The following is a 27,500-nucleotide window of genomic DNA, read 5'->3' as shown; positions in this document are numbered from 1 at the left end:
CTTAAGCATATGGGAACATAGCTTTGATTCCAGAAAATCACGCTGTACATAAGACTCGGCTTCGGATTCCGCTTGGTAATTTCAAACTGAGAGGTTTTGGACTTAGGAAACGCGAAGCCAGAGACAAACCTTAGTTCGAAGCCTCTGGTTGCGGCTTCGCCTTCGCATGTCCGGATTCGAGGCTACTGGCTTCGGAATCCTATTCGAGTTTTAAAAATACGTAGCCACTGGCTTCGACTCAGACCTCGCAGCTCAAAACTTTGATCAACCGGGTTCGGCTTCGATTTCACATCATTGTCGTGACCTCGGATTCAGCTTCGAAACCGGAAGCCTGACTCTGTCCTCTCGCCTGACGCTAACATCCTTCTACAGCAGTGCATGCAATCCAGCAATCCAGTCACGTGAGACATTTCCAGTAATCCAACCAACGGGCCAGCCTGGCGGCGGCGGCCCGCCAGGCCAGCGTGGCGGCGGCGGTCCGCCCAATCAGCGCGACGACGGCGGCCCGCCTAATCAGCCTGGCGGCGGCGGCCCGCCTAATCAGCCTGGCAGCGGCGGTCCGCCCAATCGGCGCGGCGGCGGCGTCGGCCCGCCTAATCAGCCTGGCAGCGGCGGTCCGCCCAATCGGCGCGACGGCGGCGGCGGTCCGCCCAATCAGCGCGCGGCGGCGGTCCGCCCAATCAGCGCGGCGGCGGCGGTCCGCCCAATCAGCGCGGCAGCGGCGGTCCGCAGGCCGCCGGCGGCGTACCGTGCTGTGAGATGGTGAGCGCGCCGAGCGCCAGCCGCACCAGCTGGCCGTCGAAGGTCTCCTCCAGGCGGCCGATCACGTCCTGCGTCAGCGCCGGCACCGTCTGGCCCAGCGAGGCCAGCTTGGCGCTCAGCTGCCGACGAGAGGGGCGCGCCGCGGTCCGTGACTGCGCGGCCACGGCGGCGGGGGACGCCCGACGCGGTTCACACGGCACCACCCACCGACGGTCAGGCGGCCGTCGTTCCCAACACCGGTCGGCGCTGGCCGAGTGCAAACCCCTCTGATTCTCATGAGTTACCTCCCGGCATTCGGAAGGATCGGCATCAGGCTTCGATAGTATTGGATGCATTTGGATGACATGTGGCATCGGCGCTGAACAATACCTTTGTTTCGCAATGGAATCACCAGAAGTGTTCACCATGTCAACTGTCTATGCAGACTTCGCTAATGACCCTGCCAAATCTAGGCGCCACTCAAGTTTAAAGTTACGCAAGGTCAGTTAATGAAATTGGCGTCGTTAACCTTCACGACCGTTGTATCACGTACCCAAGTGACATGGGCACCAATCTTACTCTGATAGAAATATGTGATTCCATTTTGATATGAAACACATTCGTCCCCTGCAGCGTTCAAATAACCGACAGCAATGCTAGCACGTTTTAGAACGTATCACTATCACTGTAGCAGAAGGCTGTCACAATTCAACGCCATCCACGGCCAAGCGGACGGGGGGGGGGGGGGGGGCGTGAACCGGCGGCTTAACCAGTGCGACCAATCAAAGACCAGACACCAGTGCAGCCCCAGCTGACCTGGTCGAACTCGCCGAAGGTGCGCAGCTCCTCGCAGGCCAGCTGCAGGTAGAGCGGGTCGCAGGCACCGCGCTTGGACGTAAGCGTGCGCAGCTGGTTGTTCCACGCCTTCTCCTCCAGTGTCTTGCTGTGGTGCTGCAGCATCTCGCGCACCAAGCCGGCGCGCTCGGAAAGGCTGAGTGTGCCTGCCGGGCGGACCCGTCAGCGGGTGGTCAGAGGGTGCTTACGGGTCCCAGGGTGGTCACAGGTCGGAGGCAGCCCAGAGGTCACAGGGTGCCTAACGGAATGTCTTCAGAGCCTGTGGCCTGGCACACCATGGATCGCGCACTTCAGGTTGTGTGTAAGGGAACGCGACCCACGCAACACACATGGCCGCGCACTCTTTATGAAACGCCAGCGACTGCAGTAGCGATATGAGCGTTTAGAAGTCATGGGGCCACCGGGATTCGAACGCCGCCCCCCCCCCCCCCCCCCCCCCTCCCCTGTGAGAACCCGGGTTCGAGCAGCAAACGGCAGATTGATTGCCTGGTTGTCCTCTGTCTCGCACACAAACAGTACTAGGTACGACATGTGGTGCAAACATGCAAACCTCTTCCGCTAAATGTTTTATGGTATAACTGTCATGTGCTATTAAAAACTACAGATTCGTTCCATAAGCCAAAACGATACGGTGCCTGTCCTTCAAACATTTTTATAGCAAAATATGGAATGAAGATGCACAAACAATATACCTAAATGCATATATTCCGCACAAGTAATGTACCCACGCCCGCCTCAACGTCGCACCACAATCTGCGCCATACAGCGCAGGTCACGCGAGACAGGAGCCGCTGCGTTCTGGCCGGGTTACAGGCCGGGCACCAGGCGCCCTGGCTCAGTTTCCCATTGACTTACGACCCGGTTTCCCATTGACTTGACTCTGCCCACTGAGGTGGCGTAATGGATAAAGATCAATAGGGAACGCCTTCAGTTCCAAACATGGACACAAGTAAAATCAATCCAACCCCATCAAGACATACAGCACGCAGGAATGGCACGCTGAAAAATTATTCGAATAAAAGCTTTGGCAAGTGATCTGTGGCTAACTACATCGTTATCAATCGAACAAAATCATCAATCACACATTCCATATAAGATCGAGACTTGCGTACTTCCCGGACATACGTGGCCGTCAACAGCGTACAGACCGCTGCTATGCGTTGCCATGTCAACACCGACGACTTCCTCGTAAACAAGCCCACCCACTTCGCCTCTCGGGCGAGGCGGCAATGTGCTTGGGTCGTGCCGTCATATGTAAGGAATGGGTTTACCCGAAGCAAGGGATGGGCTTCAGTTATTGATGAAGAACGGGGCCCAGGCTGCCTCCTTACCGAGGTTCACTGACGTCACCATGAGCTTGGAGTTGATGCGGCGATACAGGGCGCTGCCCTCGTCGGCGCTTATCAGGAGCGTCACATTCTGTCGACGGACAAACACGCGGCTGGTAAACGGCGGCGCGGGCTGACCTCAGGTGACCTTACTCGACTCCTTAGCAAAAAAATGGCGGCATAGTGACACTTCAAGTATTTGTGTTTCGCTTGCACGCAGCAGACGTCTTAAAAACTCACGTCACGTTCCAATACCATATCAAACAAACGTGCCAGTTTCATCAACATATCACCAGAATGACAATTATTCAAGAAGTTGACCAGTTTCGACCACGTAGAATCGTCCCTAAAAGTCAGATAGTGCACCTCCGGCACCTGATCGGACAGCGTATCTCGGGCACCTGATCGGGGTGAGTACCCCGGGCACCTGATCGGACAGCGTACCTCGGTCGCCTGATCGGACGGCATACCTCGGGCACCTGATCGGGGTGAGTACCCTGGGTACCTGATCGGAGGGGGTACCTCGGGCGCCTGATCAGAGTGCGTACCTCGGGCGCCTGATCAGAGTGCGTACCTCGGACGCCTGAACGAAGTGCGTACCTTGGGCATCTCAATAGGCAGCCAGTCGACGGCAGCCTCGCCCTCGGCCTGCCAGAGGGCGTCCAGTCCGTCCAGCACCAGCACCACGTGCTGGCGGCGGCCGCGCACGGCCAGCAGCTCGACCAGCTCGGCGGCCAGCTGGTGACGCGGCGCGGCCGAGAGCGGCTGGCGGGCCAGCAGCGCGCGCAGGTAGGCCAGCAGGCCGGCCGACGAGCCGCACTGCACACCCGCCGAGCAGAAGGCCGGCACCAGGAGGCGGCTCAGGTGGTCCGAGCACTCGGACAGCTGGCTGTACACGCGGCCCTGGGGACGTGCGCAGACCCAACACATCGACATCTGGCTGGATGAACGGCGGCCCGTGATAAGCCCACTATGAAACTGAGAGCCTGGTTACAGGAAGATGGTCGGGGGGGGGGGGGGGGGCTCCGACCTGGAGTGTGCCTGGGCGATTTAACTAGCAGAGACGCCAACACTAATCACGAAGTGCCTCCAATGGCTTGAGTTGGCTGGTTTCCAGCCCATACAGAAAACATGCCATCCCAAAACAGCACGATGACACGGCCAAACCCCGCACAGGGTCGCACGGTCCCGTCCGCCCGGCAGAGGCCAGCGCCCCATCTGAACGTCCGCCCGCCGCGCTCCGGCGCGTCGTCTCACCACGAAGCAGGTCTTGCCGCTGCCAGCTTTGCCGGCCACCAGGATGATACGGCCCTGACCCCGCTCCACCAGCTCCACGGTCGTGGCCAGCCGGCCCTGGCGTCCCACCAGCTTCTGGGCGAGGCCGAACTCGTGCTGCAGCGTGTACTCCTCGGTCACCAGGTCGCATGTCGTCGCCTGCCGGCGCAGCGAACGGTCGGCCCCACAGGTCGGCTGCGAGCGCTGGTGGGATCCAGCCGTCGCCACGCCACACAAACAGACGAAACGAAGAGCGTCTGCCGTGGCCGGCGGTGACCATCTGGGAGGCCGCACTGACCTCCAGGGGGTAGAGCGACTGCAACGTGTTCCACAGTGTCTTCATGATGTTCTCGCCAAACGTCTGCAGAGCGAGGGCGCCGTGCCTGCCGCCTCCCAGGCTGCCGAAGTTGGCGCTGTACTTGGTGATGGCGCAGCCGCGGGACTGAATCTCGGCCTGGAGGTGGGCCACGCGGCGGCGGCCCGCCGCCAGATCCGAGAACTGTTCCATGAAGTGGCCGGGGACTCCGCTGTCGCGAGAGGGCAGACGGAGCTTGCACAGGTGGTTAACAATGAAGCCAGGAGCGCGGTGCGTCGATTGCACACATGCCTAAGGTCACTAAAAACCCTCCATGACCGCTTACTGGCTCGATTTCAGGTTACTGGTGACCAGTTTCTACCGGTACTTCTCACTTCAGCACTGACCTGAGTACAGCCCCACCTCTGCGCTGAGGCCACAGCAGCGCCGACGCAAGTCACACACAGCTCAGAGAACAGCACACCCCTCATCCCCCCGCCCCACCTCGACCTAACCCGCACGAGGTGCACCGTCGCCCCGCGCGCGTCGCAACGCCGCCGACCTGAGGAAGCTGTCTTCGCGCTGGTAGAACACGGCCATCTGGCGGGCCCGCTCCGGCTCCCGCGTGGCGTACAGCATCTCCAACGCCGTGAGCGAGAGGTCGGCCGTCTGGGCGGACAGGAACTCCAGCAGGCGCGGCTCCGTCACGCGCCTCGTGTCGGCCACGCGGCCGGAGCGTGCGCCCAGCAGACCCACGAACAGCTGGCAGCGGTCGATCTCGGACAGACAGAGCTCCACCTGCCTGGGGGCGGCGGCGCGGCGGAGCGCGTCAGCCAGCAGGGCCGGCTGTCACTAGCGCGCTCCGACGGCCGGTCGCCGGTCCGCGGGGTGTGCCGCAATCGCGCCAGCGGCTGACGGCTGACGGCTCCGCACCGCACGGGGCGCCGCTCGGCATCGGCACACAACATCGACATCACCGGACCGACCTCCGCCGGCGCGTCGCCAGCAGCATCGGCGAGTCACGAACGGCATCGGCGAGCTACCAGCGGCATCGGCGAGCCACCAACGATATCGGCGAGTTACCAACGGCATCGGCGGAGTTACTAACAGTATCGCCGAGTCACCAACGACATCGGCGAGCCACCTACGGTATCGTCGAGTCACCAACAGCATCGGCGAGTTACTAGCGGCATCAGCGAGCCAGCCACAGCATCAGCGGCGACGCGCCCGCGTCTGGCGGCTGACCTGGCGGCGGCGGCGTCCTCGACGGTGATGCCCCAGCGCAGGTCCACCACCTGCAGGTCGAGGCGGAGGGCGCGCGCGCGGCTGCGCAGCTCGGGCATCACGTGGCGGATGATCAGGTCCCGCTCGCCGTGCATGTCCACGAACGTGGACGAGATGAAGACGCGCACGGTGCGCCACCTGTCGGCCAGGCGGGGCGCTGCAGCGAGGCGACCGGAGACGACGGGCAGCCGACACGGCGGCGTGACGCTCGCCGTGTTCATGCATGGTGACATGCGCCAACGGAGCCGTCTAGTTAATACAAGTCATCGTGTAAAGGCGGCGAGTTGGAGCTGAGTTCAGCCCACGAAAATATTAAGAATGCAAAAATTCATCTGAGGTGCAATGTATGTACTTTGATAAGCATCAGGTCAGTCTGGTAAACTCGTGGTAGCACGAAGAGGAACCCGCCGTGGTCTCAGAGTACCCACTGTGTTCGGCCGTACTCTCAGAGTGCCCGCCAAGCTTTGCGGAGCCCTCAGAACATCTAATGCACACGGCTGGCGCTCTAGAGCTGCCGCCGTGCTCAAGCGTGCTCCCAAAGCACCCGCCGTCCTCGATCTGGCCGACCCACCTGGCCACGCCGACGCCGCCCTCCGACGCTAGGATGGCCTCGCGCAGGTTGATGGCCGGCAGCCGGATGTCGCGGCGCAGGTTGTACTTGACGTCGATGGCGTCGACGGCCGCCAGCTGGCCGGTGATGCCGCGCTCGGCCACAAACCTGCCGGCCGGCGGCGGGCGGGGTCACGCAGCGCGACCGGCGTCAGGACACTAGGGAACCCGGGCTGCAGCGGGCGGCGCCGGCGCGGCGGCCACCAGGAGCCGCCGGCCGCCCAGAACACAGATCCTCGGAGCCATGGCAGCGCAGTGAGTCACTCTCTCATATGTGCTACAAAACAGCTAAAAACGGAGACATGGGAATGATGGTGAGAGTCGATCGTAAACAAGTCAAGTTGATCACACAGAGAGGGAAGCTGCACAGGGGTTCGGAGGAAGGCGAGAAGAGTGGCACTTGAAGCGAAAAGGGTCAATCACCCCAAAGCGCAACAGGTATCAAGGGATGAGCATTTCAGTGGACGGGCAAAGTGCAAGTGACAGGGACGGCAAATGGGGCCTGCAGAAAAGGCGCACGTTCACCAGCGGCCAGAGAATGCTGAGCAGGCGCACCCCACGGGCGAGAAAGAGGGAACACGTGGACGGCAACAGTCGCACCCGCCGCTGCGGCGGACTGACTCACCGCAGGATCTGGTCGCTGAAGCCGAAGAGCGAGATGTTGCGGGGGTCGTCCAGCAGATGGTTGTCCACGTGTCCGGTGTGCCTGGAGAGGCCATAACACCGGTCACACATCCCGCTCAGCCAGCCATGATGCTGGTCGCGCACCCCGCGCAGCTAGCCATGACACCGGTCACATCCCACTCAGCCACCCATGACGCTGGTCACACACCCCGCGCAGCCAGCCATGACAACGGTCACGCATCCCGCTCAGCCAGCCATGACGCTGGTCGCGCACCCCGCGCAGCTAGCCATGACACCGGTCACATCCCACTCAGCCACCCATGACGCTGGTCACACACCCCGCGCAGCCAGCCATGACAACGGTCACGCACCCCGCTCAGCCAGCCATGACGCTGGTCGCGCACCCCGCGCAGCTAGCCATGACACCGGTCACATCCCACTCAGCCACCCATGACGCTGGTCACACACCCCGCGCAGCCAGCCATGACAACGGTCACGCATCCCGCTCAGCCAGCCATGACGCTGGTCGCGCACCCAGCGCAGCTAGCCGTAACACCGGTCACACACCCCGCGCAGCCAGCCATGACGCTGGTCGCGCACCCAGCGCAGCTAGCCGTAACACCGGTCACACACCCCGCGCAGCCAGCCATGACGCTGGTCGCGCACCCAGCGCAGCTAGTCATGACACCGGTCACACATCCCGCGCAGCCAGCCATGACGCTGGTCGCGCACCCAGCGCAGCTAGCCGTAACACCGGTCACACACCCCGCGCAGCCAGCCATGACGCTGTTCGCGCACCCAGCGCGGCTAGCCATGACAACGGTCACACACCCTGCGCAGCTAGCCATGACACCGGTCACACACCCCGCGCAGCTGGCCATGACACCGGTCACACACCTCGCGCAGCTAGCCATGACACCGGTCACACACCCCGCGCAGCCAGCCAGCGCGCCAGCTCAACAGGTCCAACCATGCCTGCGAGCCACACTCGCCTTAAAGTGATGGTGTCTGGGGGCTGGACCCTCATCACTCGGCGAAGTTTTATCCCGCTGAATCTCCGCTCTTATTCAGTGCTATTTGTTACTCGTCACGCGCCGACCAATCGACGGGTCTTGAGCGGGACGATACTGGGCGGTGGAGCGTAGGCTTTGAAAGCCCTCCAGCTGGGCGCGCACGGACACACCCACACAGGCGTCGGTAGTGCGAGCAGACGGCACCAAAATGGCAACAGGTGACCCAGCCTTTCCGATGCGTGCGACAGTGACCGCGCCAATAGGCCGCCGAGCGGGGCCGGCCGATCGGGAACGTCATCCTACCGCCCCCCCCCCCCCCCCCCCCACGGCGCCCAGGCGCGCTCACGTGAGGTCGATCGAGATGAACTGCAGACCGGGGTTGACCAGCTGGCGGTACAGCTCCAGCGTGCGACTCAGCTGCCAGGTGCCGGCGCCAGAGCCCATCACCACCACGGTGTCGATCTGCGGCAGAGACGGCCGACAGCCGCGTCAGCCCAGCCGACAGCCGCGTCAGCCCAGCCGACAGCCACGTCAGCCCAGCCGACCGCCGCGTCAGCCCAGCCGACAGCCGCGTCAGCCCAGCCGACAGCCGCGTCAGCCCAGCCGACAGCCGCGTCAGCCCAGCCGACTGCCGCGTCAGCCCAGCCGACAGCCGCGTCAGCCCAGCCGACCGCCGCGTCAGCCACGCCGACCGCCGCGTCAGCCCAGCCGACCGCCGCGTCAGCCCAGCCGACAGCCGCGTCAGCCCAGCCGACAGCCGCGTCAGCCCAGCCGACAGCCACGTCAGCCCAGCCGACCGCCGCGTCAGCCCAGCCGGCAGCCGCGTTAGCCACGCCGACGGCCACGTCAGCCCAGCCGACGGCCACGCTAGCCACGCCGACGGCCACGTCAGCCCAGCCGACAGCCACGTCAGCCCGCCGACGCCCGCGTCAGCCCACCGAACGCCGAGTCAGCCCAGCCTCAGCGCGTCAGCCCAGCCGACAGCCGCGTCAGCCCAGCCGACAGCCGCGTCAGCCCAGCCGACAGCAGCCGTCAGCCGCGCCGACGGCCACGTCAGCCCAGCCGACGGCCACGTTAGCCACGCCGACGGCCACGTCAGCCCAGCCGACAGCCGCGTCAGCCCAGCCGACGGCCACGTCAGCCCAGCCGACAGCCGCGTCAGCCCAGCCGACTCCCAGCTGCCAAGGTGTGTTCTTACAGCCCGCCAAGCATATAACACAGTATCCTATAGCCAAAGTGGCATACTGATTAACTGTCAATCCCTTCATTGAGTCCGCAGAGCGATTAACGTGATAACGACGATCAGGTAGGTCTTCATAGAAGTAAGACGACCACGGGCATAAGGGGAGACAAGACGGGAGCAGTTCAAGGAATTATATCCCGGTGATGAAGCTGAAAGAGGACAATCAACGCTCATTAGTTCAACGACCAGCCAGTGCCAAGTTTTGCTTCGGCTTGCGACGAGGGCCAGGAGCTCCCGATGGTGGTCGTGCAGTGCATGTGCGTCCTAAAACTGATAAAAAGTGGAATCACCGGCCGCAAAGCTTTCGTCTTACCATGCCCCGAGACGCCTCGGGCCACCGCGATGCACGCGCACTCGATCGACCTGGTGTCTTACGTAATCCGAGAGGATGCGCGTGCGAATGTAGTCATGGAAACAGCGGGTTTCTCGGTGCGCCTCAGGACAGCAGCGTGACGGCCGCGTCGTCCAGGCTCGCCTCCGGGGAGCAGCACGGGCTGCTGACAGCCGGCCTGGCTCGATGTTGGGCCTCTTCGTGCGCGCGAGCCGCGCCGGGACGCCACCGGGCACCTGTCGCCGCGCGGCGCGGGCCCGCCGAAACCTCACACCGCGCGTCGCCCGTAAGCCGCAGCCACCGCCGGTAAGCCTGTTAGGCGGCCGGCGGACGGCCATCCAATTAGAGCCCGGCGGAGCGGCGGCGCCCCCGGCGGGCGGCCGACGGCGGCGGCAGTGACGGCGAGTGCGGGCTCGCCGGTCGTGTCCCCCGTCAGCCGCCGCCGGCGCGGCAGCTTCGGTATGCAAGGTACGTGGTCCGTGTCTGCGTCAGTGAACACGGGCTGAGCGCGCGCCGCGCCCAGCGGTCTGGTCCCACGCCGGAGCCGCGCGCCCGCGCTCGCGCGGCTCGACGAGGTGCGGTTCACAAGCACATGCAACCGCACCTTCATTTTACGATGACTGTGGTAGCGGATTCTAGCATGAAGGATATTGCAAACGGAATGTAGTTGTGGCAAAGATTCCAGCAGCATGCATCATTTTCTTGGCCACTTTTCACACATCAACAATTTGCGAATGCTGGCACCTACCTAAGTCACTGTTTGGTAAATTATGTCCATAAGTAATGGCATATCCCGCAAAAAAATCATGGGCCCACGCTACTGACGTCACCACCACGACGCAAGTAATCAAGAATCGCATCACAGATGAAAACGCTCTTATAGTCCCCCAAACACCCGGTACATCCCTCCTTTCGGTGGGCCCAAGTCCCTGTGCCAGTGGTGCCCACGTTCCTCTCCTTGCCGTACCCACACTTGTTGATCTGGGTGCGTCCCGACTCCTGCTCCGATGTGCCCACACCTCCACTTCAGAGGTGTCCGCGACCGTCCCCGGCGTCGCAGTGCCTGCATCGGACTGTCACCAGCCACAGTAGTTTGGTTTTAATGGCGCCGGTAGCGACGACGGGCGTCTTGGAAGGCGGCCGCGCCAGACGAGCTACCAATCAATCCGTGTCAGCAAATCACATCCTCAACGCGGGTTCTCCCCAAATTATATCCTCAACATGGGATCTCCCCACATCGAGTTAACGTTGTAAGCCTGTGGAATGTGGTATGGACATACCAGAAGCACCACGTGTAACAATTTTGTTACCGACAAAGCGTCGAACAAACGGAAAGAACTGCAAACGCTACACATCAGTATTCTCTTGACATATTCCAGCACATAATACACACGCTGTGCATATGGGACGGTAAAATATCCTCGCTCAAGACCAGGCAACAATATCTACCAAATATCATATCGTGTGCCAAATGTATCTTGTATCATATCAAATTGAAGGCCACCGAAAACTGATTGTTGTTGCCACTCTGTCCACAGCGTCTGACCGTTCCTTGACGGTGTCTGTCTGACGGCGCTGTCGCTGTTGCTGATGCTGTGGGCCTGCCCTGTCCACAGCGTCTGACCGTCTGCTGACGGTCTGCTGACGGCCCGTCTGTCTGACGGCGCTGTCGCTGCTGTTGATGCTGTGGGCCTGCCCTGTCCACAGCGTCTGACCGTCTGCTGACGGTCTGCTGACGGCCCGTCTGTCTGACGGCGCTGTCGCTGCTGTTGATGCTGTGGGCCTGCCCTGTCCACAGCGTCTGACCGTCTCCTGACGGTGTCCGTCTGTCTGACGGCGCTGTCGCTGCTGCTGATGCTGTGGGCGGGCGCGGTGGGTGCTTCTGAGCCCGGCGCCACCGCCGCGGCCGCGCCGGCCAGCGCCGGCGACCCGCGCCGCTCGCTTCTCGCAGCGCGGCGCCGCTACCCACCCTGCCACTTCAGCCCGCTCTGCACGTGCAGCAACGCCGGGCCCGACCTGGGCCTGGTGTTCTGCGAGCACGTGCGGCTGGTGGACGTGCCGGCCGCCATCAACACCACCAAGGTGTTCGCGCTGACGCTGAGCGACAACGGTCTGGGAGAGCTGAGCGCCGATCGCTTCTTCATGGCGCGTGAGTGCTCGGCCGTGCGCGCCCTCCTGCCACTCCCGCCGGCTGCACGCCGCGCGGTGTTCGTGCGACGTGAGCCACGGCAGCGTGCTCTTCCAGCGGCAGGTCTGCACCCCACACGCCCGTGGCGGCGAGTCGACGTATGAGTCCCGAATGGCGCCCGTTAAACGAGCACGGCTCGTGGCCCCTCAGGCAGGGCGCGGGTTGAACGTTACGCCGTGTTGTTGTGCTGTGTCGTAGACATGCGTTACGTCAGGGCTCACGGTCGCCCTGGTGCGCTGCAGGCCTGTGGCGCCTGGCCGTACAAGACAACGAGCTGCAGTCGGTGCCGGAGCGGGCGTTCAGCGGCTTGGAGCGCTCGCTGTGGCAGCTGGATCTCAGCGGCAACCGGTTGTCCCGGGTACCGCACCAGGCCCTCCGGCACCTGGCCAGCCTTCGACTGCTCGACCTCTCAGGTCAATCCCCCTCCTCCAGGGTATCGCAACAGGCCCTTCGGCAGCTGGCCAGCCTTCGACTGTTCGTACCAACGCCCAATGTACCTTAGTCAGCCCGTCTGTCGGTGTAGTCAGTCTGCGTAGTCAGTCTGTGTAGTCAGTTTTAGTCTTCTGCGGGCATCGGGCCATTTCAGATGCGTCTGTCTCCATGATTCGTCCCACTTTACGCGTTTCATTAGGTCATCTAAGCTGGGTTTGATTTTTTTTTCCAAAAATACGAGTTCTCAAAGCAGGTACTAAAACTAATTGCTATGGGAATGCTCAGGCTCTATCCATAAGCCTGCACTGGCTGCACTAATGCTACACAGCACACTGAGCGCTGTAAGCTATGTACCAATGGTATCAAGTTTTTTATACTTTTTTAACTCTGCAAAGTCTATTATGTCAAATTATATTAAAAGCATATTGCACCCACGGACGAAGAATGTGGCACGACAGGCATGGCGGTGGCCGTGCTTACTTCCACCGAAATGAGCTTAATTTAAAAAGTATGCTATTAAAAGACGTTTACCTGGCACGGGTTCAACACCACCCATGCCCAGATCTACCAATGATCAAACCCCGATTTTCTGTACATAGCGGCGTGATATTTTTGGCGCTTCATCACAATAACTAACAAACCCCAGAAGATCACAGCATCCACAACACCGGCTACCGTCTCACACACCGAATGTCACAAACATTGTGGTTGTGACTGCTGGCTCCCGCACCACCAGACATTGATCCCGACTTGGCAGGATCAAAGCATCGGCAATGTTCGACGAACGGGAGCCCCAATGGATCCCACAAACGCTAATAACTGCGGGCGGCGTCGGGATTCGCCGCCTGTGGTCCAAAATTGGGCCGATCAATACTTGGGTCGCGCTGTGCTGGCCACGTGACGCATAACGGTGGGCGTCGCCACGGCGGACTGCATACGGCTTCCGGCAGCGACGAGCGGGCCTACACGGCGCTTCAAACGCAAAGCCCAGTAAAATAGGCACAGATTGTAGGAAAACGAGGGGGCCAAATGGGCGTTTAGTTGCCCGGCGTCAGATCCCACAAGGATAACGAACTGGGCTTCGCGGTACCAATAATCGAAAAACACAACTTTTCTATATGTCACACGTAAGACGTTTTAACAAACTGACGACGACGCGGGCATACACTGGTTCAACAGACACCACCTTTCGGACAACGGCTAACGCTGATCAGCCTCTTCAGCGATCAGCCACCAGCGGCCATGAGACGAGTCTCATGACCGCCTCAGCGCCCGATGGCCTCGTTGCCTACGCGGCGACGTTCGCTTACAGCGCCGCTAGCTGAAGGTCCAACAGGAAACAGAGCATTTCTGGCACACATGTTGATCAACGGTGTTTCCGTTTGGCGTGATCTCCCAGGCAACAAACGACACACTTGAGAACGCCCAACCATCCTTTCCGGCATGCACATTCCTTCCTTTCAATTCATGGATATTCTTTCTATTCAGGAAACCAGATATCGACGCTGCGACGGGGCGATCTGCAAGGCCTGGAGGACAGCCTAGAGACGGTGTTGCTGGCCAACAACTTCATCCGTCAGCTGCCCGAGGGTGCCGTCAGCGGCCTGAGCTCACTGCGCCAGTTGGACCTGGCCTCAAACGTGCTGACCACGCTACCGGCCGACGCGCTGGCGGGCGCGCCGCGGCTGGTCGAGCTCGGCCTGGCGCACAACCTGCTGGGGCAGATGCCGTTCGCCGCGCTGCACGGCACCAGCGTCCACACCGTCGTGCTCAGCGGCAACCTCATTAACGACACCGTCAGCGACGCTTACGACGGCCAGCTGCGGCTGCGGCTGCTCGACCTCAGCGAGAACAGGATCAGCCAGCTCTCGGGCGGCGCCTGGGCGCAGTTCGCCCAGCTGGACCGGCTGTACCTGCGCGGCAACCAGCTGGACCTGGTGGCGCCGGACGCCTTCGAGGGCGGCGCGCCCGTCCGCGAGCTGTACATGCACGACTGCTCGCTGCGCCACCTAGCCAACGACACGCTGCTGCCGCTGGCCGACTCGCTGCAGGTGCTCGACCTCGGCTACAACCGGCTGGCGGCGTTCCCGTGGCAGTCGCTGCCGGCGCTGGCCGGCCTCCAGTCGCTGGCGCTCAACGACAACCGGCTGGCCGAGGTGCCCGCTGACGCCCTGAACGAGCTGCGCCAGCTGCGCCGGCTCAACCTGCTCGGCGCCGCCATGGGCTCGATGAACGTGAGCGCGCTGGACGTGCAGCCGCACAGTGCCGGCCTCAGCGTGCTGGAGGGGGACCGGCTGACGGCCGAGGTCGCCGATAGCATTGGCCAGTCGGTGCGCCAGCTGTACCTGGCCAAGAACGGCCTGCAGGCGATCGCCGCCGACGCCTTCAGCAGCTGCCCCATCCTCAAGCACCTGGACCTGTCCCACAACCGCATTGCCGAGATCGACGCGCGCAGCTTCGCCAAGCTCGGCCCCAGTCTGGAGACGCTGGAGGTGTTCGACGGGTACGCCGGGGCCACGTTCCCGGCCGATCAGCTGCAGTACCTCACCAGCCTCAAGCGGCTCGACTTCTCTGGCAACAGGCTCACCGCACTGCCGGCCAAATCGTTCGAGACCATGAAGGACCTCCGGCACCTGCTGCTCGAGCACAACCGCATCGCACAGCTGGAGACGACCACCTTCAACGGGGAGCACAACCCGAGCCTGGAGACCGTTCGGCTGGCGTTCAACCAGATCCCGGCTGTCGGCGCCGACACGTTTCGCAAGTTGGACTCACTGGAGCTGGTCCAGCTGTCGGACAATGCCATCGACTCGGTGTCGGCGCGCGCCTTCAGCGAGCTAGAAAAGGTCCGGACCATATCGCTGGAGAACAACCGGATCAGCGTGCTGCCCGACCGCACATTCAGCAGTCTGCCACGCGCCAGCCGTATCTCGCTGGCGTACAACCAGCTGACCGCGCTCAACCTGGACGCATTCGACCAGGTGGGCACACTGGCCAGCCTCCAGCTGGACGTCAGCCACAACAGCATCGCAGCGCTCGACATGGAGAAGGAGTACTGGAGCAGCTTCACCAGCTTCGAGTATATCGACCTGAGCCACAACAACATCGGCCGCATGACGGGCAAATTCTTCGAGACGATGCGTTCCTCACTGACACACGCGTCGCTGGCGCACAACAACATCACCAACGTCACGCGCGACGTGTTTGGCCTCATGCCGTACATCCAGCTGCTCGACTTCAGCTTCAACGCCATCGAGGACGTCGACTACGACGCCTTCCAGAACACAGTCAACCTACAGATGGTTAACATGTCCCACAACCAGCTGACGGAGCTGCCACCGGAGCTGTTCCAAAACCTGGTGCACTTCCACGTGCTGGACGTCTCCCACAACGGCCTGCGCGAGCTGCCCGCCAACCTGTTCCGGCGCACCCCGCTACAAACGCTGCGCGCCTCGCACAACAACCTGACCACATTCCCGGGCGACTGTCTTAGCCGGGTGGGCGACTCGCTGCGCGAGCTCGACCTCAGTCACAACCGCATCAGCGTGCTCACTGACGACCTGCTGCATCGGCTCGACGGGCTGGCGCGTCTCGATCTCGCCCACAACGCCATCGCGTCAATCGAGGAGGGCGCGTTCCGCGGCTTGCGCGGCCTGCGCCGGCTCGACCTCTCCACCAACCCGCTGGGCGACGTGGCGGCGGCGGCGGCGCTGCGCGACCTCCGCCAGCTCCGGCGGCTGCGCGTAGCCAACGCCTCGCTCGCGCGCTTCCCGGCCGTGGCCGGGCACACGCTGGAGGAGGTAGACGTCGCCAGAAACGGCATCGTCAGCCTGCACGCGGACGCGTTCGCCAACCTGACGCGGCTGCGGCGGCTGGAGCTGGGCGGAAACCAGCTGACGGCCGTCGACCGCGCCGTCTGGAGCATGCTCTCCGAGCTGACCATGCTGGGACTGGCCGGCAACCCCTTCCGCAACGTCTCCGAACTCAGCCTGGACGGGCTGGACAAGCTAAACCATCTGGATCTGGCCGAAGTCGACACCGAGAGCATGCAGGCAAGCAAGCTTGAGCACGCCCTGCCCCCTCGCTCCCGCCCTATCTTAGCACGTGCTGTTCCTATCAGCAAAGCCTGGCCGCCCATGTTTCTGCCAGCCCGATCTCAAAATGTCACGTTCTCCTCGGCATAGTCTCGTCGCGCTCCGTTGTCCCGGCCTGATCTCAAAACTCCCTGCTCTCGCCAACACAAGCTGTCGGCACCCGTCTCTGTGCGCCCTGCCCTCCGCGGCGCCCGTCTCTGTGTGCCCCGCTCTCCGCGGCTCCCGTCTCTGTGCGCACCGCTCTCCGCGGCGCCCGTCTCTGTGTGCCCCGCCCTCCGCGGCGCCCATCTAAGAGCGCTCCGCTGCCACCAGCCGGAGCTGCTGGCGCCGCTCGGCTCGCTCACCAGTCTGCGGCTGAGCGTCAGCGGCGCGGAGCCGGCCGGCCGGCTGGCGGCGCTGCTGGCGAGCCGGCCCAGCCTGCGGCACCTGCAGCTGCGGCTGAACGGCAGCCTGACGGGCCAGCTGCACGGCCCGCTCGGTCACCAGCTGTGCAACATCACCATCAGCGGGCGGCAGGCGCAGCGAATCGCGGCCAACGCGCTCAAGGTGACGAGCCGACGGGCCCGCCGTCGCCACCGCGGCGGCCCGACGAACGAATCATGACCATGCGTGTCCGTGTTGAAGAGCATTAGCTTGCCTCCGCCGTGTTGACAGTCGACACATATGTGATTTGTCGCCTGCTCCACCGCCATCAGCGCACTGCCATCGAGCTGAAACTCACGCACACGTGGTCCGACCTGACTGACGCGGTAAAACACGAGTCGAACGATGAATTCATCAACTTAAGCCTCACAGCGTCACCCTAAGGACAAGTGCAGTCGGCGGAGTCTCTTTGGCAGGTTCTCCGGACAAGGACGAATTTTCGCTCAGCAATCTATATATCGAGCTGACCGATGGGGAAGGGTTCAGCAGCCGTGCTACCACCCATCAGCAGCCGCGTTACCACCCATCAGCAGCCGTGCCATCACCCATCCCAGGACCGAACACGACGTGAAAACTGACGAGAGCCGCCGCTCCTTGCAGGACCTGACGTGCCACCACGTGCACCTGACGGTGCGTCAGGTGCCGGCCACGTTTGCCGTGCCGGCGGACGTGTTCCGCGCGCTGGGCGGCGCCGTGCGCTACGTGTCGCTGCGGCTGGCCGGCGCCGTGGCCGTCGGCCGGCCCTCCACCACCGCCTACCCGGGCGAGGCCGGCTCCGTCTACCTCACCGAGCTGCGCGTGACCGGCGACCAGTGGGCCTGCCACTGCTCCGACGGCGGCATCGGGTAACGTCCGCCGTGCTGACGTCGGGCCCAGCTGGTGTGGGAAGGCGGTGGGGGACTGAGGGCGCTATGACATACGCGCGTAGCCACCGAGCGACAGGGCGCGGCGTGTGCGCCACTACGCACGTGCGTGGCGTGATCGACGCACAGTCGCGTCGATCACGTCACAGTTCACTGATCCGTCGCGCCGATCATTCGCCGATCACTGATCTATCGCGCCCATCATCTCACCGATCACGGTCGTACCACCTACCGGTCAATCGATCAACAGAGCGTGTGTTTGCAATGAAGCAGAGTTGGATCCGGTCCATGTGTTTGACACACTTTCAAACGGTCCTGGCCACCCTAACTACGCAGATGCTATCTAGAGTTCAACTACGCGGGCAGATTCCATTGGTGCCGCCGATGTCAGGCAGTTTCTGCGGGTGTGCCAGACGAGCAACGCGGCGGGGGTCGAGCGATCGGTATAATGGTATGACAAACAGCGTTGTGCGTTGTGAGTTCTTACTCCGATACAAAGCAGCATCAAACGGCCGCACAGTGCCGTGCGTGTAACGCCGCAACGTGGTAACGCACGCGCGTGTGTGGCCGGCAGGTGGGCGGAGGAGTGGCTGAGTCAGTGGCGGCACTACTTCTGCCCGGCGCCGGAGGGCGACGCGCGGTGCCGGGCCACCGTCAGCCAGCTGCGGCGGGCGCGCTGCTCCACCGGCCAGTCGCTGCTCACCGCGCTCAGCCACGAGCTGGAGTGCAGCGGCGCCGGCGGAGCGCCGACCAGCGCCCGCCTGCTGCTCAGCGCCGCCGCCGCCGCCGCCGCGGCGCTGCTCGCACGCGTCAGCGCCACCTACTGACCGGCGCCTCCGCCGGCGGCCGCCCGCTGGCGCCACCGGGCGGCCGCCGGCCACCGGACAGCGAGAGTCGCGCCTCCTTGAGGCGTGCGAGACGAGATGTGGAGCCCAGCTATTCGTAATGGCTATTGACGCGTCAGAGCCGGCATGTTAAGTTCGACCAATACACCACCGCCCGAGAAGTTGCGTGTGCCGAGCAACCCGAGCAACGACTATGGGTGGAATTTCGTATTTCATTTCCTTGGCTCCCAAGTGTTTGTCTACGAAGCTTACACCATTGGATCTCCATCGAAGTTCTCTCACTCTGTCGGACACATACACAAAACTCCTGAAGAAGCACTACAAGCGGGAAAACCAATGCAATCATTTGAAATACGCTCCTCGCTGCCCCTCCTACATCATTTGCATGAAGTCCCCGGCGGCCGTTTAACCGTTACCGCTCCGGAATGCATCGATGCCGCCGCCGCTTCTGCGGTGGCGGCGGCGGCGGCGGACCGCGTCCTAGCACAGTGGCTCACAGCGCTGCGGCCGCGGCCCGCCCAGCCAGCGTCCACTGGCGGGCGGACCGGGACGGCTGGCGGCGCGCTGCGCTGCACGCCGCGCCGTCTAGGGCCGCCGCGGCCGCCGGCGCCGGCGCGCCGTCACCGCATCGGTATGCGTGCCGCGGCGGGCCCGCACACGGCCGGGCCGGCCAGCGCAGGTCATCGCCACTGAGACGTCACGGGCCGCGTCAGGCAGCCGCTGAGGTTGCGCCGAGATCGCCGCGCCGCACAACACGCCGGTCGCGAGAGGGTGGCGAAGACGGCGGGCGCGCGTCAGCTCTGCTGGCGTGGTAGCGCGAGGCTGCAAGTAATGTCCACGCAGAGCAAATGGACGGCTTCGAGAGGTGATCTATACAGTTAAATACGTACATAGTGTGAACATCATCGGACAAAGCACCATTCATTCAGGCCAAGAAGCCCGTCCATGAGCCAACCAGAAACCTACCAGCATCAGAGCACACAGCACATAACTCCGTGACAGAAAAAGGCCGGTTGCTCCTGACCACGACACAAATTTCAGCTACCAAGTCATGCATGGGTGAGCTTGCCTCATTCCCGCTTGCCTACTACGGCAGCGCAACACTTTTCCATCTCGGTGATGTAGCACTTAGTGCGCCGTCCAAAATTGCAGGACGAAAAGTTCAAACCCGAATGCAGGCAAAGCCAAATGCCAGTCAACAAACCAGACATACTCCCTCGTAACGTTCTGAGGACCAACTACCACCTGACGGCAGCCGGCCTTGTCACAGCCGAAATCTTGCGTAAACAACGCGCGTCATATAACAACTGTTACGGTCCTCATCACCTGTCGGTTGCAGCTTCAGTATTCCAGTTGGATATTTGAGGGACTCTGATTGCTTAGGCTACGAATCGGGGCACAGTCGCTTCAAACGAGTTTCGCTGTACAACCACGGCCAGTCATCAGCACCTACTGACCATTGCGTTTGTTTTTGTTCGGGGCGCTGTTTTAATAACGGGATCCGAATACGTCAATCAGGTTTCAATAGAGCCAGCCGCGCGTCGCTGTTTTCTACCAGGCCGTAACCGAGTCCCGGGTCTGGCAGTCGGGAGGCCAGGCCACCATTCATCAGCACCATAGCAGTTTGACAGGCATTGTTTCGGCACCGACAGCAGACCTCATGCACCCCTGTGAAGCTGTGTTCACCACGGCGCACTGTGGCAATTCGGCTGATATTTCGGCAACGACAGTAGCCCTTATAAACTGCAATGATGTGACAAACAGCACGAGACGGCAACCCACGAAAGCCGCCCCAATCACGTCAAATAATCTAACGCTGGCCGCCCGTCGACAATAACTAGCCGCAAAGTTGCTCTCAATAACCGTGACTAAAACTGGACGGAATTTGTATCTCCCACAGGCGACGCCGTCTGATAAGACAGACGTCCCGTCCCTCCGTAGCTGTTCCGTCCCTCTGCAGCCATTCTGTCCCTCTGCAGTCATCCTGTCCCTCTGCAGCCATCCTGTCCTTCTGCAGCCATCCTGTCCCTCTGCAGCCATCCTGTCCCTCTGCAGCCATCCTGTCCCTCTGCAGCTGTCCCGTTCCTCTGCAGCCGTCCGTCCCTTCACAGCCATCACGTGCCTCCTCGGCCGTGCCGTCCCTACCGTCCCTCCGCAGCCGTCTCGTCCCTGTGCAGTGCACACCGGTCGCCGGACGCGACGGCAGACGGGACGGGACGGGACGGACTCACACCGGCCACGGGCGGCAGAGCTAATCGCCGCTCTCCGTCCGCTGAGGGCCGGCCGGCCGTGACGCTCGTCTGCCGCCCGGGGCGGCGTCGCAGCCGGCGTCAGGCGGCCGGCGCGGCGCGCCCAGCGGCTCGCTCGGGTCGGCTGAGGTGGCCAAATTAGCCGGCACACCGCCGCGCTGGGCGGGCCGGCGCCGCCCGCTGACGGACGAAAGTCAGGCGGCGGGCAGACGCGCTGCGGACGATAAACGAAGCGGCGACGGGCGGAGCGCGGACCTCTCGGGCACGTTCGCGGAATCCGGGCCACACCCCGTCCGGTCCGGGATGCTGCTGAGTAAGCGCGTCAGTGAGGCGCCTGCCTGAACGGCTCACTGGCGGCGGCCCACCGGCGCGCCCGCGTCGGCCCCCGCACCCGAGCCGCCGCGACAAAAACGGCGTACGTGAGCCGCCTGTGGGTCGGCGGGCCGCCATACCGGCACCGAACGGCACCGGCAGGTATGCAGAGACGGCCCGGCGGCGCGGGCGCGGCCGCCGCCGGTCACCAGTCTCCGGTCACCGGCCGGCGAACAGAGCGTACTGCTCCAGCGTCCGGCCGGAGCTGGCCGACGAGCGGCTGGCACCGACAACCCGACAACGATCGGCACTCGGACCCCATCCCGACAGCACGCTGACATGCTCCTGGGATGCACTCTGAACCCGACCCAGGGCTGGACGACAGGGGCCGTCCCGAACCCAGACCCAGCGTCGGACCCGGGGGTCAGACCGCGGCTGACGTCCTGGCGGCCGACGTCGGCCGGCGGTCGGCCTGACCCACCACGAGCAACACGTCGGGACGGACGGAGCACGCCTGGCCCGTCGTGACGCCTGTCGTGACGCCTGGCGCGGTGCCGCGAGAGGGCACCGCGCCAGGCGTCACGTCCGAACGAGAGGGCAGGCGTGAGTCGGCCGCCTGCGGTACAGCCTTCGGATCTTGCTGTCGACCCCGGCCGCCGTGCTCCGCTGGGGGCCGACAGCGCTGCTGCCAAGTCACCGAGCAAACACACAGTGCTGCTCTCACATTCAGCGAACCGATGCTGCTGCCCTCATAGAGACCAGCAGCAATCTCCGCACGGTCGTGCAACAAACAGCGCTGCTCACACAGTCACTACGTGAGTCATCAGCGCTATTTATGCAGCCATGTTGTGGCCAACAGCAATGCTCTCAAAGCTACTCAGTGGCCAACAGCTGTGTTCCCAGCCACTCATTAAACCGAAGGCATTGTCCATGCGGTTACTTGTACGAGTCGGTCATCGCTAGGGATATCGGTTACGGCAGTCACCCCAACGATGGTGGCGTAGGGGGGGGGGACGTTTAATATTTCAGGCTGCGCACCAGACAGGGACCGGCTAGCCACCGCACGTCACGCTGGTGGCTGGCGGTTGGTTGGCTGACGAGTGGATCTGGCTGAACCGCGCGGATTGAGGCCGGCTCTTGAGGCAATCTCAAACGGGATTACCGCTCGACGACAGATAAGCGCCCGGAAAAACACGGAGCCGACGTTCCCGCAACCTGCGGAAGTGGGCCGCCAAAACGGCGACCGGTTAGCCGCAGAGGCCGCGGACCTGCCAGCTCTGGATCCCGTCCTACCCGTCAGCAGGGCAGATTCACCGACCGGCCACCGCGCCCGTGGCCGGCGAGACTGACCCACATCGGCGCGTGCCGGCAGGCGCATACCGGGCCACCTGTTTGGTTACCGGGTGGTCAGCTCCACGCAACGGGAGAGAAAGTCGACGGCGACACCCTGCCGCCTCCCCCCGGCTGGCTGGCGGCGCCCGCGGGGTCGCCTCAGACGGGCTGTGACCGAGCAGCAGCGGACGGCTGGGCGGGACGCAGGCCCCGGTCGTCGACCCCAACGCCAAACGCGGCGCAATCGCCACACAGAACGCTGGCCTGCACCACGACACGGAGGTGGATCGTAGCACAACTTCGCGGACCAGCCGTAGCTTGAGTAGCCACAGTCCGGTAAGTTTCCGATCGAATCTACAGGGTCCGCGGACCTGCCGTGCCTTGAGCATCCACAGTCCGGTAAGTTTCCGATCGAATCTACAGGGTCCGCGGACCAGCCGTAGCTTGAAGAGCCACAGTCCGGTAAGTTTCCGATCGAATCTCCTGGGTCCGCGGACCAGCCGTAGCTTGAAGAGCCACAGTCCGGTACGTTTCCGATCGAATCTACAGGGTCCGCGGACCAGCCGTGGCTTGAGTAGCCACGGTCCGGTACGTTTCCGATCGAATCTACAGGGTCCGCGGACCAGCCGTGGCTTGAGTAGCCACGGTCCGGTACGTTTCCGATCGAATCTACAGGGTCCGCGGACCTGCCGTGGCTTGAGTAGCCACGGTCGGTACGTTTCCGATCGAATCTACAGGGTCCGCGGACCTGCCGTGGCTTGAGTAGCCACAGCCGGCACGTTTCCGATCGAATCTACAGGGTCCGCAAATAACGCAAACGGCGTGGCTTTCCCTTTTGGCTCGGACCGCTAATACACCCATACGTACCTGTAACTTGTTCAATCATCTGGCACGAACGCTGCGCAATTCGTAGTTTATCTCGTGTGACTTGCCGTTAAGCAACAACTTTGCCTAACAAGTGACAGTCATGGGACAATGTGAATTCCCGCAGCAGCACATTTCACAAACATCGACAACGGTATATTACAGGAGAAAGCCGAAGAGCAACGTACGTAAAAAACCGGCTGCGGCATCGCTGTCCACCGCGCTCGGACAGCCAGCCAGGAGCGGCACCTGGCCATCGCGACAGGCCAGCATGTGCTCGCGTGGGTGCATCGGGGTGTCCTGACCGTGCCGATAGCGGTTGGTGCCACGCCCACTACAGAGACACTCACCGCCACCGGCCGGACTTCGAGAGCTGGGTATCTGGGTTTACGGGGGCACTAAACGCCCGAACATCCGGCTCAGTATGCTCTCAGCAAGATACATGTGGCGTACTTCGGTGACATTAGTCGGGGCGTTCTTTCACACGAGTCTGGCAACGGTGGCTATAAACCTAACAGAGATGGTCGACGCACGACCATACAACCTCCTTAAAATCGACTGTGAGAAAAGATATCAGATACATGTGAGACGAAAGGATAGCGATACCCCACATAAGACGCCCTCCCCAGCTTAATGCATCGATACATAAGCCAACCAACAGCTGAGCAATCACCACACGACCACCATCCCAGGGCGACGCTGCATGGACGACATCAGTAGCTTCAATGTTTAGGGGTATGGGTGCTGCATCCGACCCGTACGTGCCCGCATGCAGTTCAAAGTTCGTGGATGGTGGCGGTCATCACACAAGCGCTCTCGTCCCATTCAGGACGTCTCATGGTATCAGCACCGTCGCTTGCCCATTCATGGATATTTCTGGCTCCTCAATTGTATTTGCATCGCTCAGCCTTCCCATCCCAGAGAAATTAAAAGGATTGGATTCACCAGGAGATTTCCGGTATTTTTATTTTCAGAACGATGCAAAAATTTTGATTATAAGAAGCATGGAGGTTCCTGACGCAAACAACGGAAGTAAATTTACTTGTAATCTTTTTAAACGATTTCATCCGAAACCCTTCGAATAGATGGATTTCTGGGAGCAAGCCTCACGCTAAGCAGTGTTTGTTGTGCGAGTCCTGACGCCTACCATCCGATGCCGCAATTCCAGGCAGCGGCGGAATATAGAGGCGAAAGTTTAGCGTGCCGCAATGCTTGGCACGGTCCGTCCTGTCCACTGACATCAGCTGGCCTTTAGCGCGACCGCTGCCACCTGCCGCAGGCCATACCTGTTAAGGGCAAATAGCGAGCGCCCGAAGCGACTCGAACCCGCCCCGCCACGGGTGGGTGGGTCGGAAGGCAGGCGCTCTAACCAACTGAGCCAAAGGGACGGACACAGTAATTGCCATTGGTTTATTTGTGTTGCCACTTTTGCAGAGTTTTGTTGAGCTGGCGTGGTCGCAATACTATAGAAACAAGTGTTGCCGCAATTCAAAGTACTGCTTCAGGTAATGTCATGTCCAGGTGTACCACGAACACAAGGTCCATGTTGAAGCCAAACGTGCGCGGGGTTATTTGGAGGGAGTGCTCCACATTTGTATGGGGTTTGAACAGAAAAAGTCATCCTGAAGATCACTTAGTGCAGTTCACAGTCCTGCCCCTCGTAAGACCTCAACTAATCTAGTTTCTTGGCTACACGCCCCCGGAGCTGTGCAAACTATTTCGGGGAACTATTTCAAGACCGCCCAGGCATCCATGACGCCATAATAACGTTATTCGAATTATGTCATTCCATCAGCCATGCGGCGGTCAAGGCTAAGAAAAACATACTTGTCGAATTATTCATATCTGCCGCTCGTGAGCATGATTTCCAGACATAACTGCCGGCGATATGTTCTCAATCAATGTTGTGCCTTCCACTTAAAACAATACAAATCGTCGTGAGGGAGATTATGTCAGTGGGTCAGAGTGTGAGAGTAAGAGCGTACATACACCTGGCAAAACGACGATCTAATATTAAACAGGAGATGACATTTTGTGATACATGGAATGCTCAACAAGACATGTTTAGCGCACAAAATCTCCCTTAACATTTTGTTAGCAACAAGGTTGTAACTCGGGCCCACAAATTTAGTGCTCCTGATTACATTCGTCTTCCTGCAGCTCGGTTGGTGAAGCTCAGACAGCCGCCCAGCCACTACACTGTGGCGGACTTGAAGGTTTGCGTTCCAGTCCCAGCGTTTGATAATTGGCTCGGTGAGAACAATCTACTGCAACTGACCAAAAGAGGATCAGGCGGGTATGTCCTGCGAAATTTTAAGCTCCCTCACGACCAAGCTTCGTGGGACAAGTTGGCGGGGTAGCGTAATTAGGGTGCTCGCAACAAGCTGGCGGGGATTCTGATTCCTTAAGCCACATCTGCAAAGCACTCCACCGCATTCCCACTTAAAAGACTTGGCAGAATGTCACCAGCAGGTGCGTCGGATGATGTCTGCAGCGAGCGGAGTCCACGTGTCCATTTCCGTCCGTGTCCATCGCTGCCGGCCGCGGCGGCCCAGACCGCCCGGGCCGGGCCGGGCCGGGGCGCGCAGGGGCGGGGCCAGAGGAGCCGCGGCGCCGTCGGGTGCGGCGGCCGCCGCCGCCCGGCCGGCAGTCTGGGAGCGAGCCGACGCCGGGGAGGCTGCGGGCGGTGAGCTGGACTGGCCAGCTGTGGACGCGAGGACGCGCCATACGAGGACGAGCCGGACGTGACGTGTGGACGCGCGTCGGCCGAGACGGGCGGCTCGGTGCGGCAGTGCGAAGAGCCGGCAGCGCGCAGGTGGCCGTGGTGAAGTGTGCGCGGCGGGAGCGGGCAGGACCGGAGCCGGAGTCGGGCGGCCAGAGGCGCGCCGCCGCCCGTGGACACCCGCAGCACTGCAGACTGCCAGCCGGAGGTGAGCCGGCCGGGTCGGTGCCATGGTCGCATTGCCCTGACGGACGCGACGTGGAGCAATCTCCGGTGCAACGTCATAAAACGCTCCCAAGCGAACATACGTCGTGAAATTTTGTCAGGCGTGAAGCCATATCGGGCATGGGCAGACCCGTGACCGGAAAACGGCATTCCGTGAGTGGTTTTGGGATAGCATGCATTGTAATTATGCATCAGATCGTTCTCAAGCATTAAGTAACTCTGCAATGTTCTCCCTGGCCCTTCCCTCCCGCTCTCATTGAGAAATGATATGCTGGACACAACGGAACCGCATATTGTTGCTGAAGTCTCATTTGTTGCCCCCTGCCTTACTTCCATTTTTCAGGGTGCAAGCTTATAACGCGGACGCGTAGCCCAGTATTATCCCTGAACAGCCATCGCGTCGGTGCGGTTTCTCGACTAGCGTGCAGCTGTGCTCGGTTTCCCGCTACACCTGACGTCAGATTGCAATGCTAATGACCACACCCGTTAAATGCATCGTAAAATAAACCACCAATTACAACACGCCACAATTATACTCCGCCCGACGATACACGCTACAAACAGCATCAACATTCTCCCGGCAGCGCAGATGAACCACAGTCCAGTCCGCTAGTGACTGCAGTATTCCGCCGCCGCAACCTCAGCCGATCGCCTTCAGCGTGCGCCGACCAGGCCCGGCCCGGCTGGTGCTGGTGTTCTACACACAATCGTCGTCTCCGGAGACTGCAGCGGTGCAGCGCCGCCAGCCCAGTGGCCGGGGGCGGCGCCGCAGCCTGGCTGGTCCCGTCAGGCCCGGTCCGTGGCCGCCGTGTGCCGGGGGCGGCGCCGCAGCCTGGCTGGTCCCGTCAGACCCGGTCCGTGGCCGCCGTGTGCCGGGGCGGCGCCGCAGCCTGGCTGGTCCCGTCAGACCCGGTCCGTGGCCGCCGTGTGCCGGGGGCGGCGCCGCAGCCTGGCTGGTCCCGTCAGACCCGGTCCGCGGCCGCCGTGTGCGGGGGGCGGCGCCGCAGCCCGGCTGGTCCCGTCAGACCCGGTCCGCGGCCGCCGGGTGCCTCCGCCCGGCAGTCAGAGGGCGTCCGGCCGATGGCGGGCTCCCGCATCGACCCGGCGCACAAGACGACCGACGGGCCCGGCTAGCTCCGGGGCGGGGGCGATGCGGTCAGGCCGTCGCGCTGACACGGGTGCCACGCAGCCGCGGCAGGCGGGCGACGGCGGCCGGCCGCTGACAGCGCGCGGTGTCAGGTGTCGGGCCGGTGACGGCGCGCCACCCATCTGCCCCGCCCGGCGCATCTCACCGCGGACGGACGATAAGACCCCGGCTCAGCTGCGGGTGATGCGACGACAGGACTGCCGGCG

General features: G+C 62.2%; 1 protein-coding gene across 1 annotated transcript in view; it reads right to left on the bottom strand.

Annotated features, from left to right (window-relative positions):
* LOC119109939 (telomerase protein component 1) overlaps positions 1-27,500 on the bottom strand; it is a 117,830-nt gene that overhangs the window by 35,610 nt on the left and 54,720 nt on the right. Inside the window, exons 13-23 of the mRNA XM_037233684.1 lie at positions 8,371-8,486; positions 7,013-7,093; positions 6,350-6,496; positions 5,740-5,916; positions 5,057-5,296; positions 4,498-4,726; positions 4,182-4,358; positions 3,525-3,827; positions 2,928-3,015; positions 1,558-1,742; positions 749-881 (exon numbers count right to left, since the gene is read on the bottom strand). Coding sequence (XP_037089579.1) covers positions 749-881; positions 1,558-1,742; positions 2,928-3,015; positions 3,525-3,827; positions 4,182-4,358; positions 4,498-4,726; positions 5,057-5,296; positions 5,740-5,916; positions 6,350-6,496; positions 7,013-7,093; positions 8,371-8,486 — 1,876 coding nt within the window. The remainder of the gene's footprint in view (positions 1-748; positions 882-1,557; positions 1,743-2,927; positions 3,016-3,524; positions 3,828-4,181; positions 4,359-4,497; positions 4,727-5,056; positions 5,297-5,739; positions 5,917-6,349; positions 6,497-7,012; positions 7,094-8,370; positions 8,487-27,500) is intronic.

The sequence above is a fragment of the Pollicipes pollicipes genome, unplaced genomic scaffold (genome assembly GCF_011947565.3).
Source record: "Pollicipes pollicipes isolate AB1234 unplaced genomic scaffold, Ppol_2.1 Scaffold_7231;HRSCAF=8579_pilon_pilon_pilon, whole genome shotgun sequence".
NCBI classification, from domain to species: Eukaryota; Metazoa; Arthropoda; class Thecostraca; order Pollicipedomorpha; family Pollicipedidae; genus Pollicipes; species Pollicipes pollicipes.
This window is presented reverse-complemented; position numbering and strand designations above follow the sequence as displayed.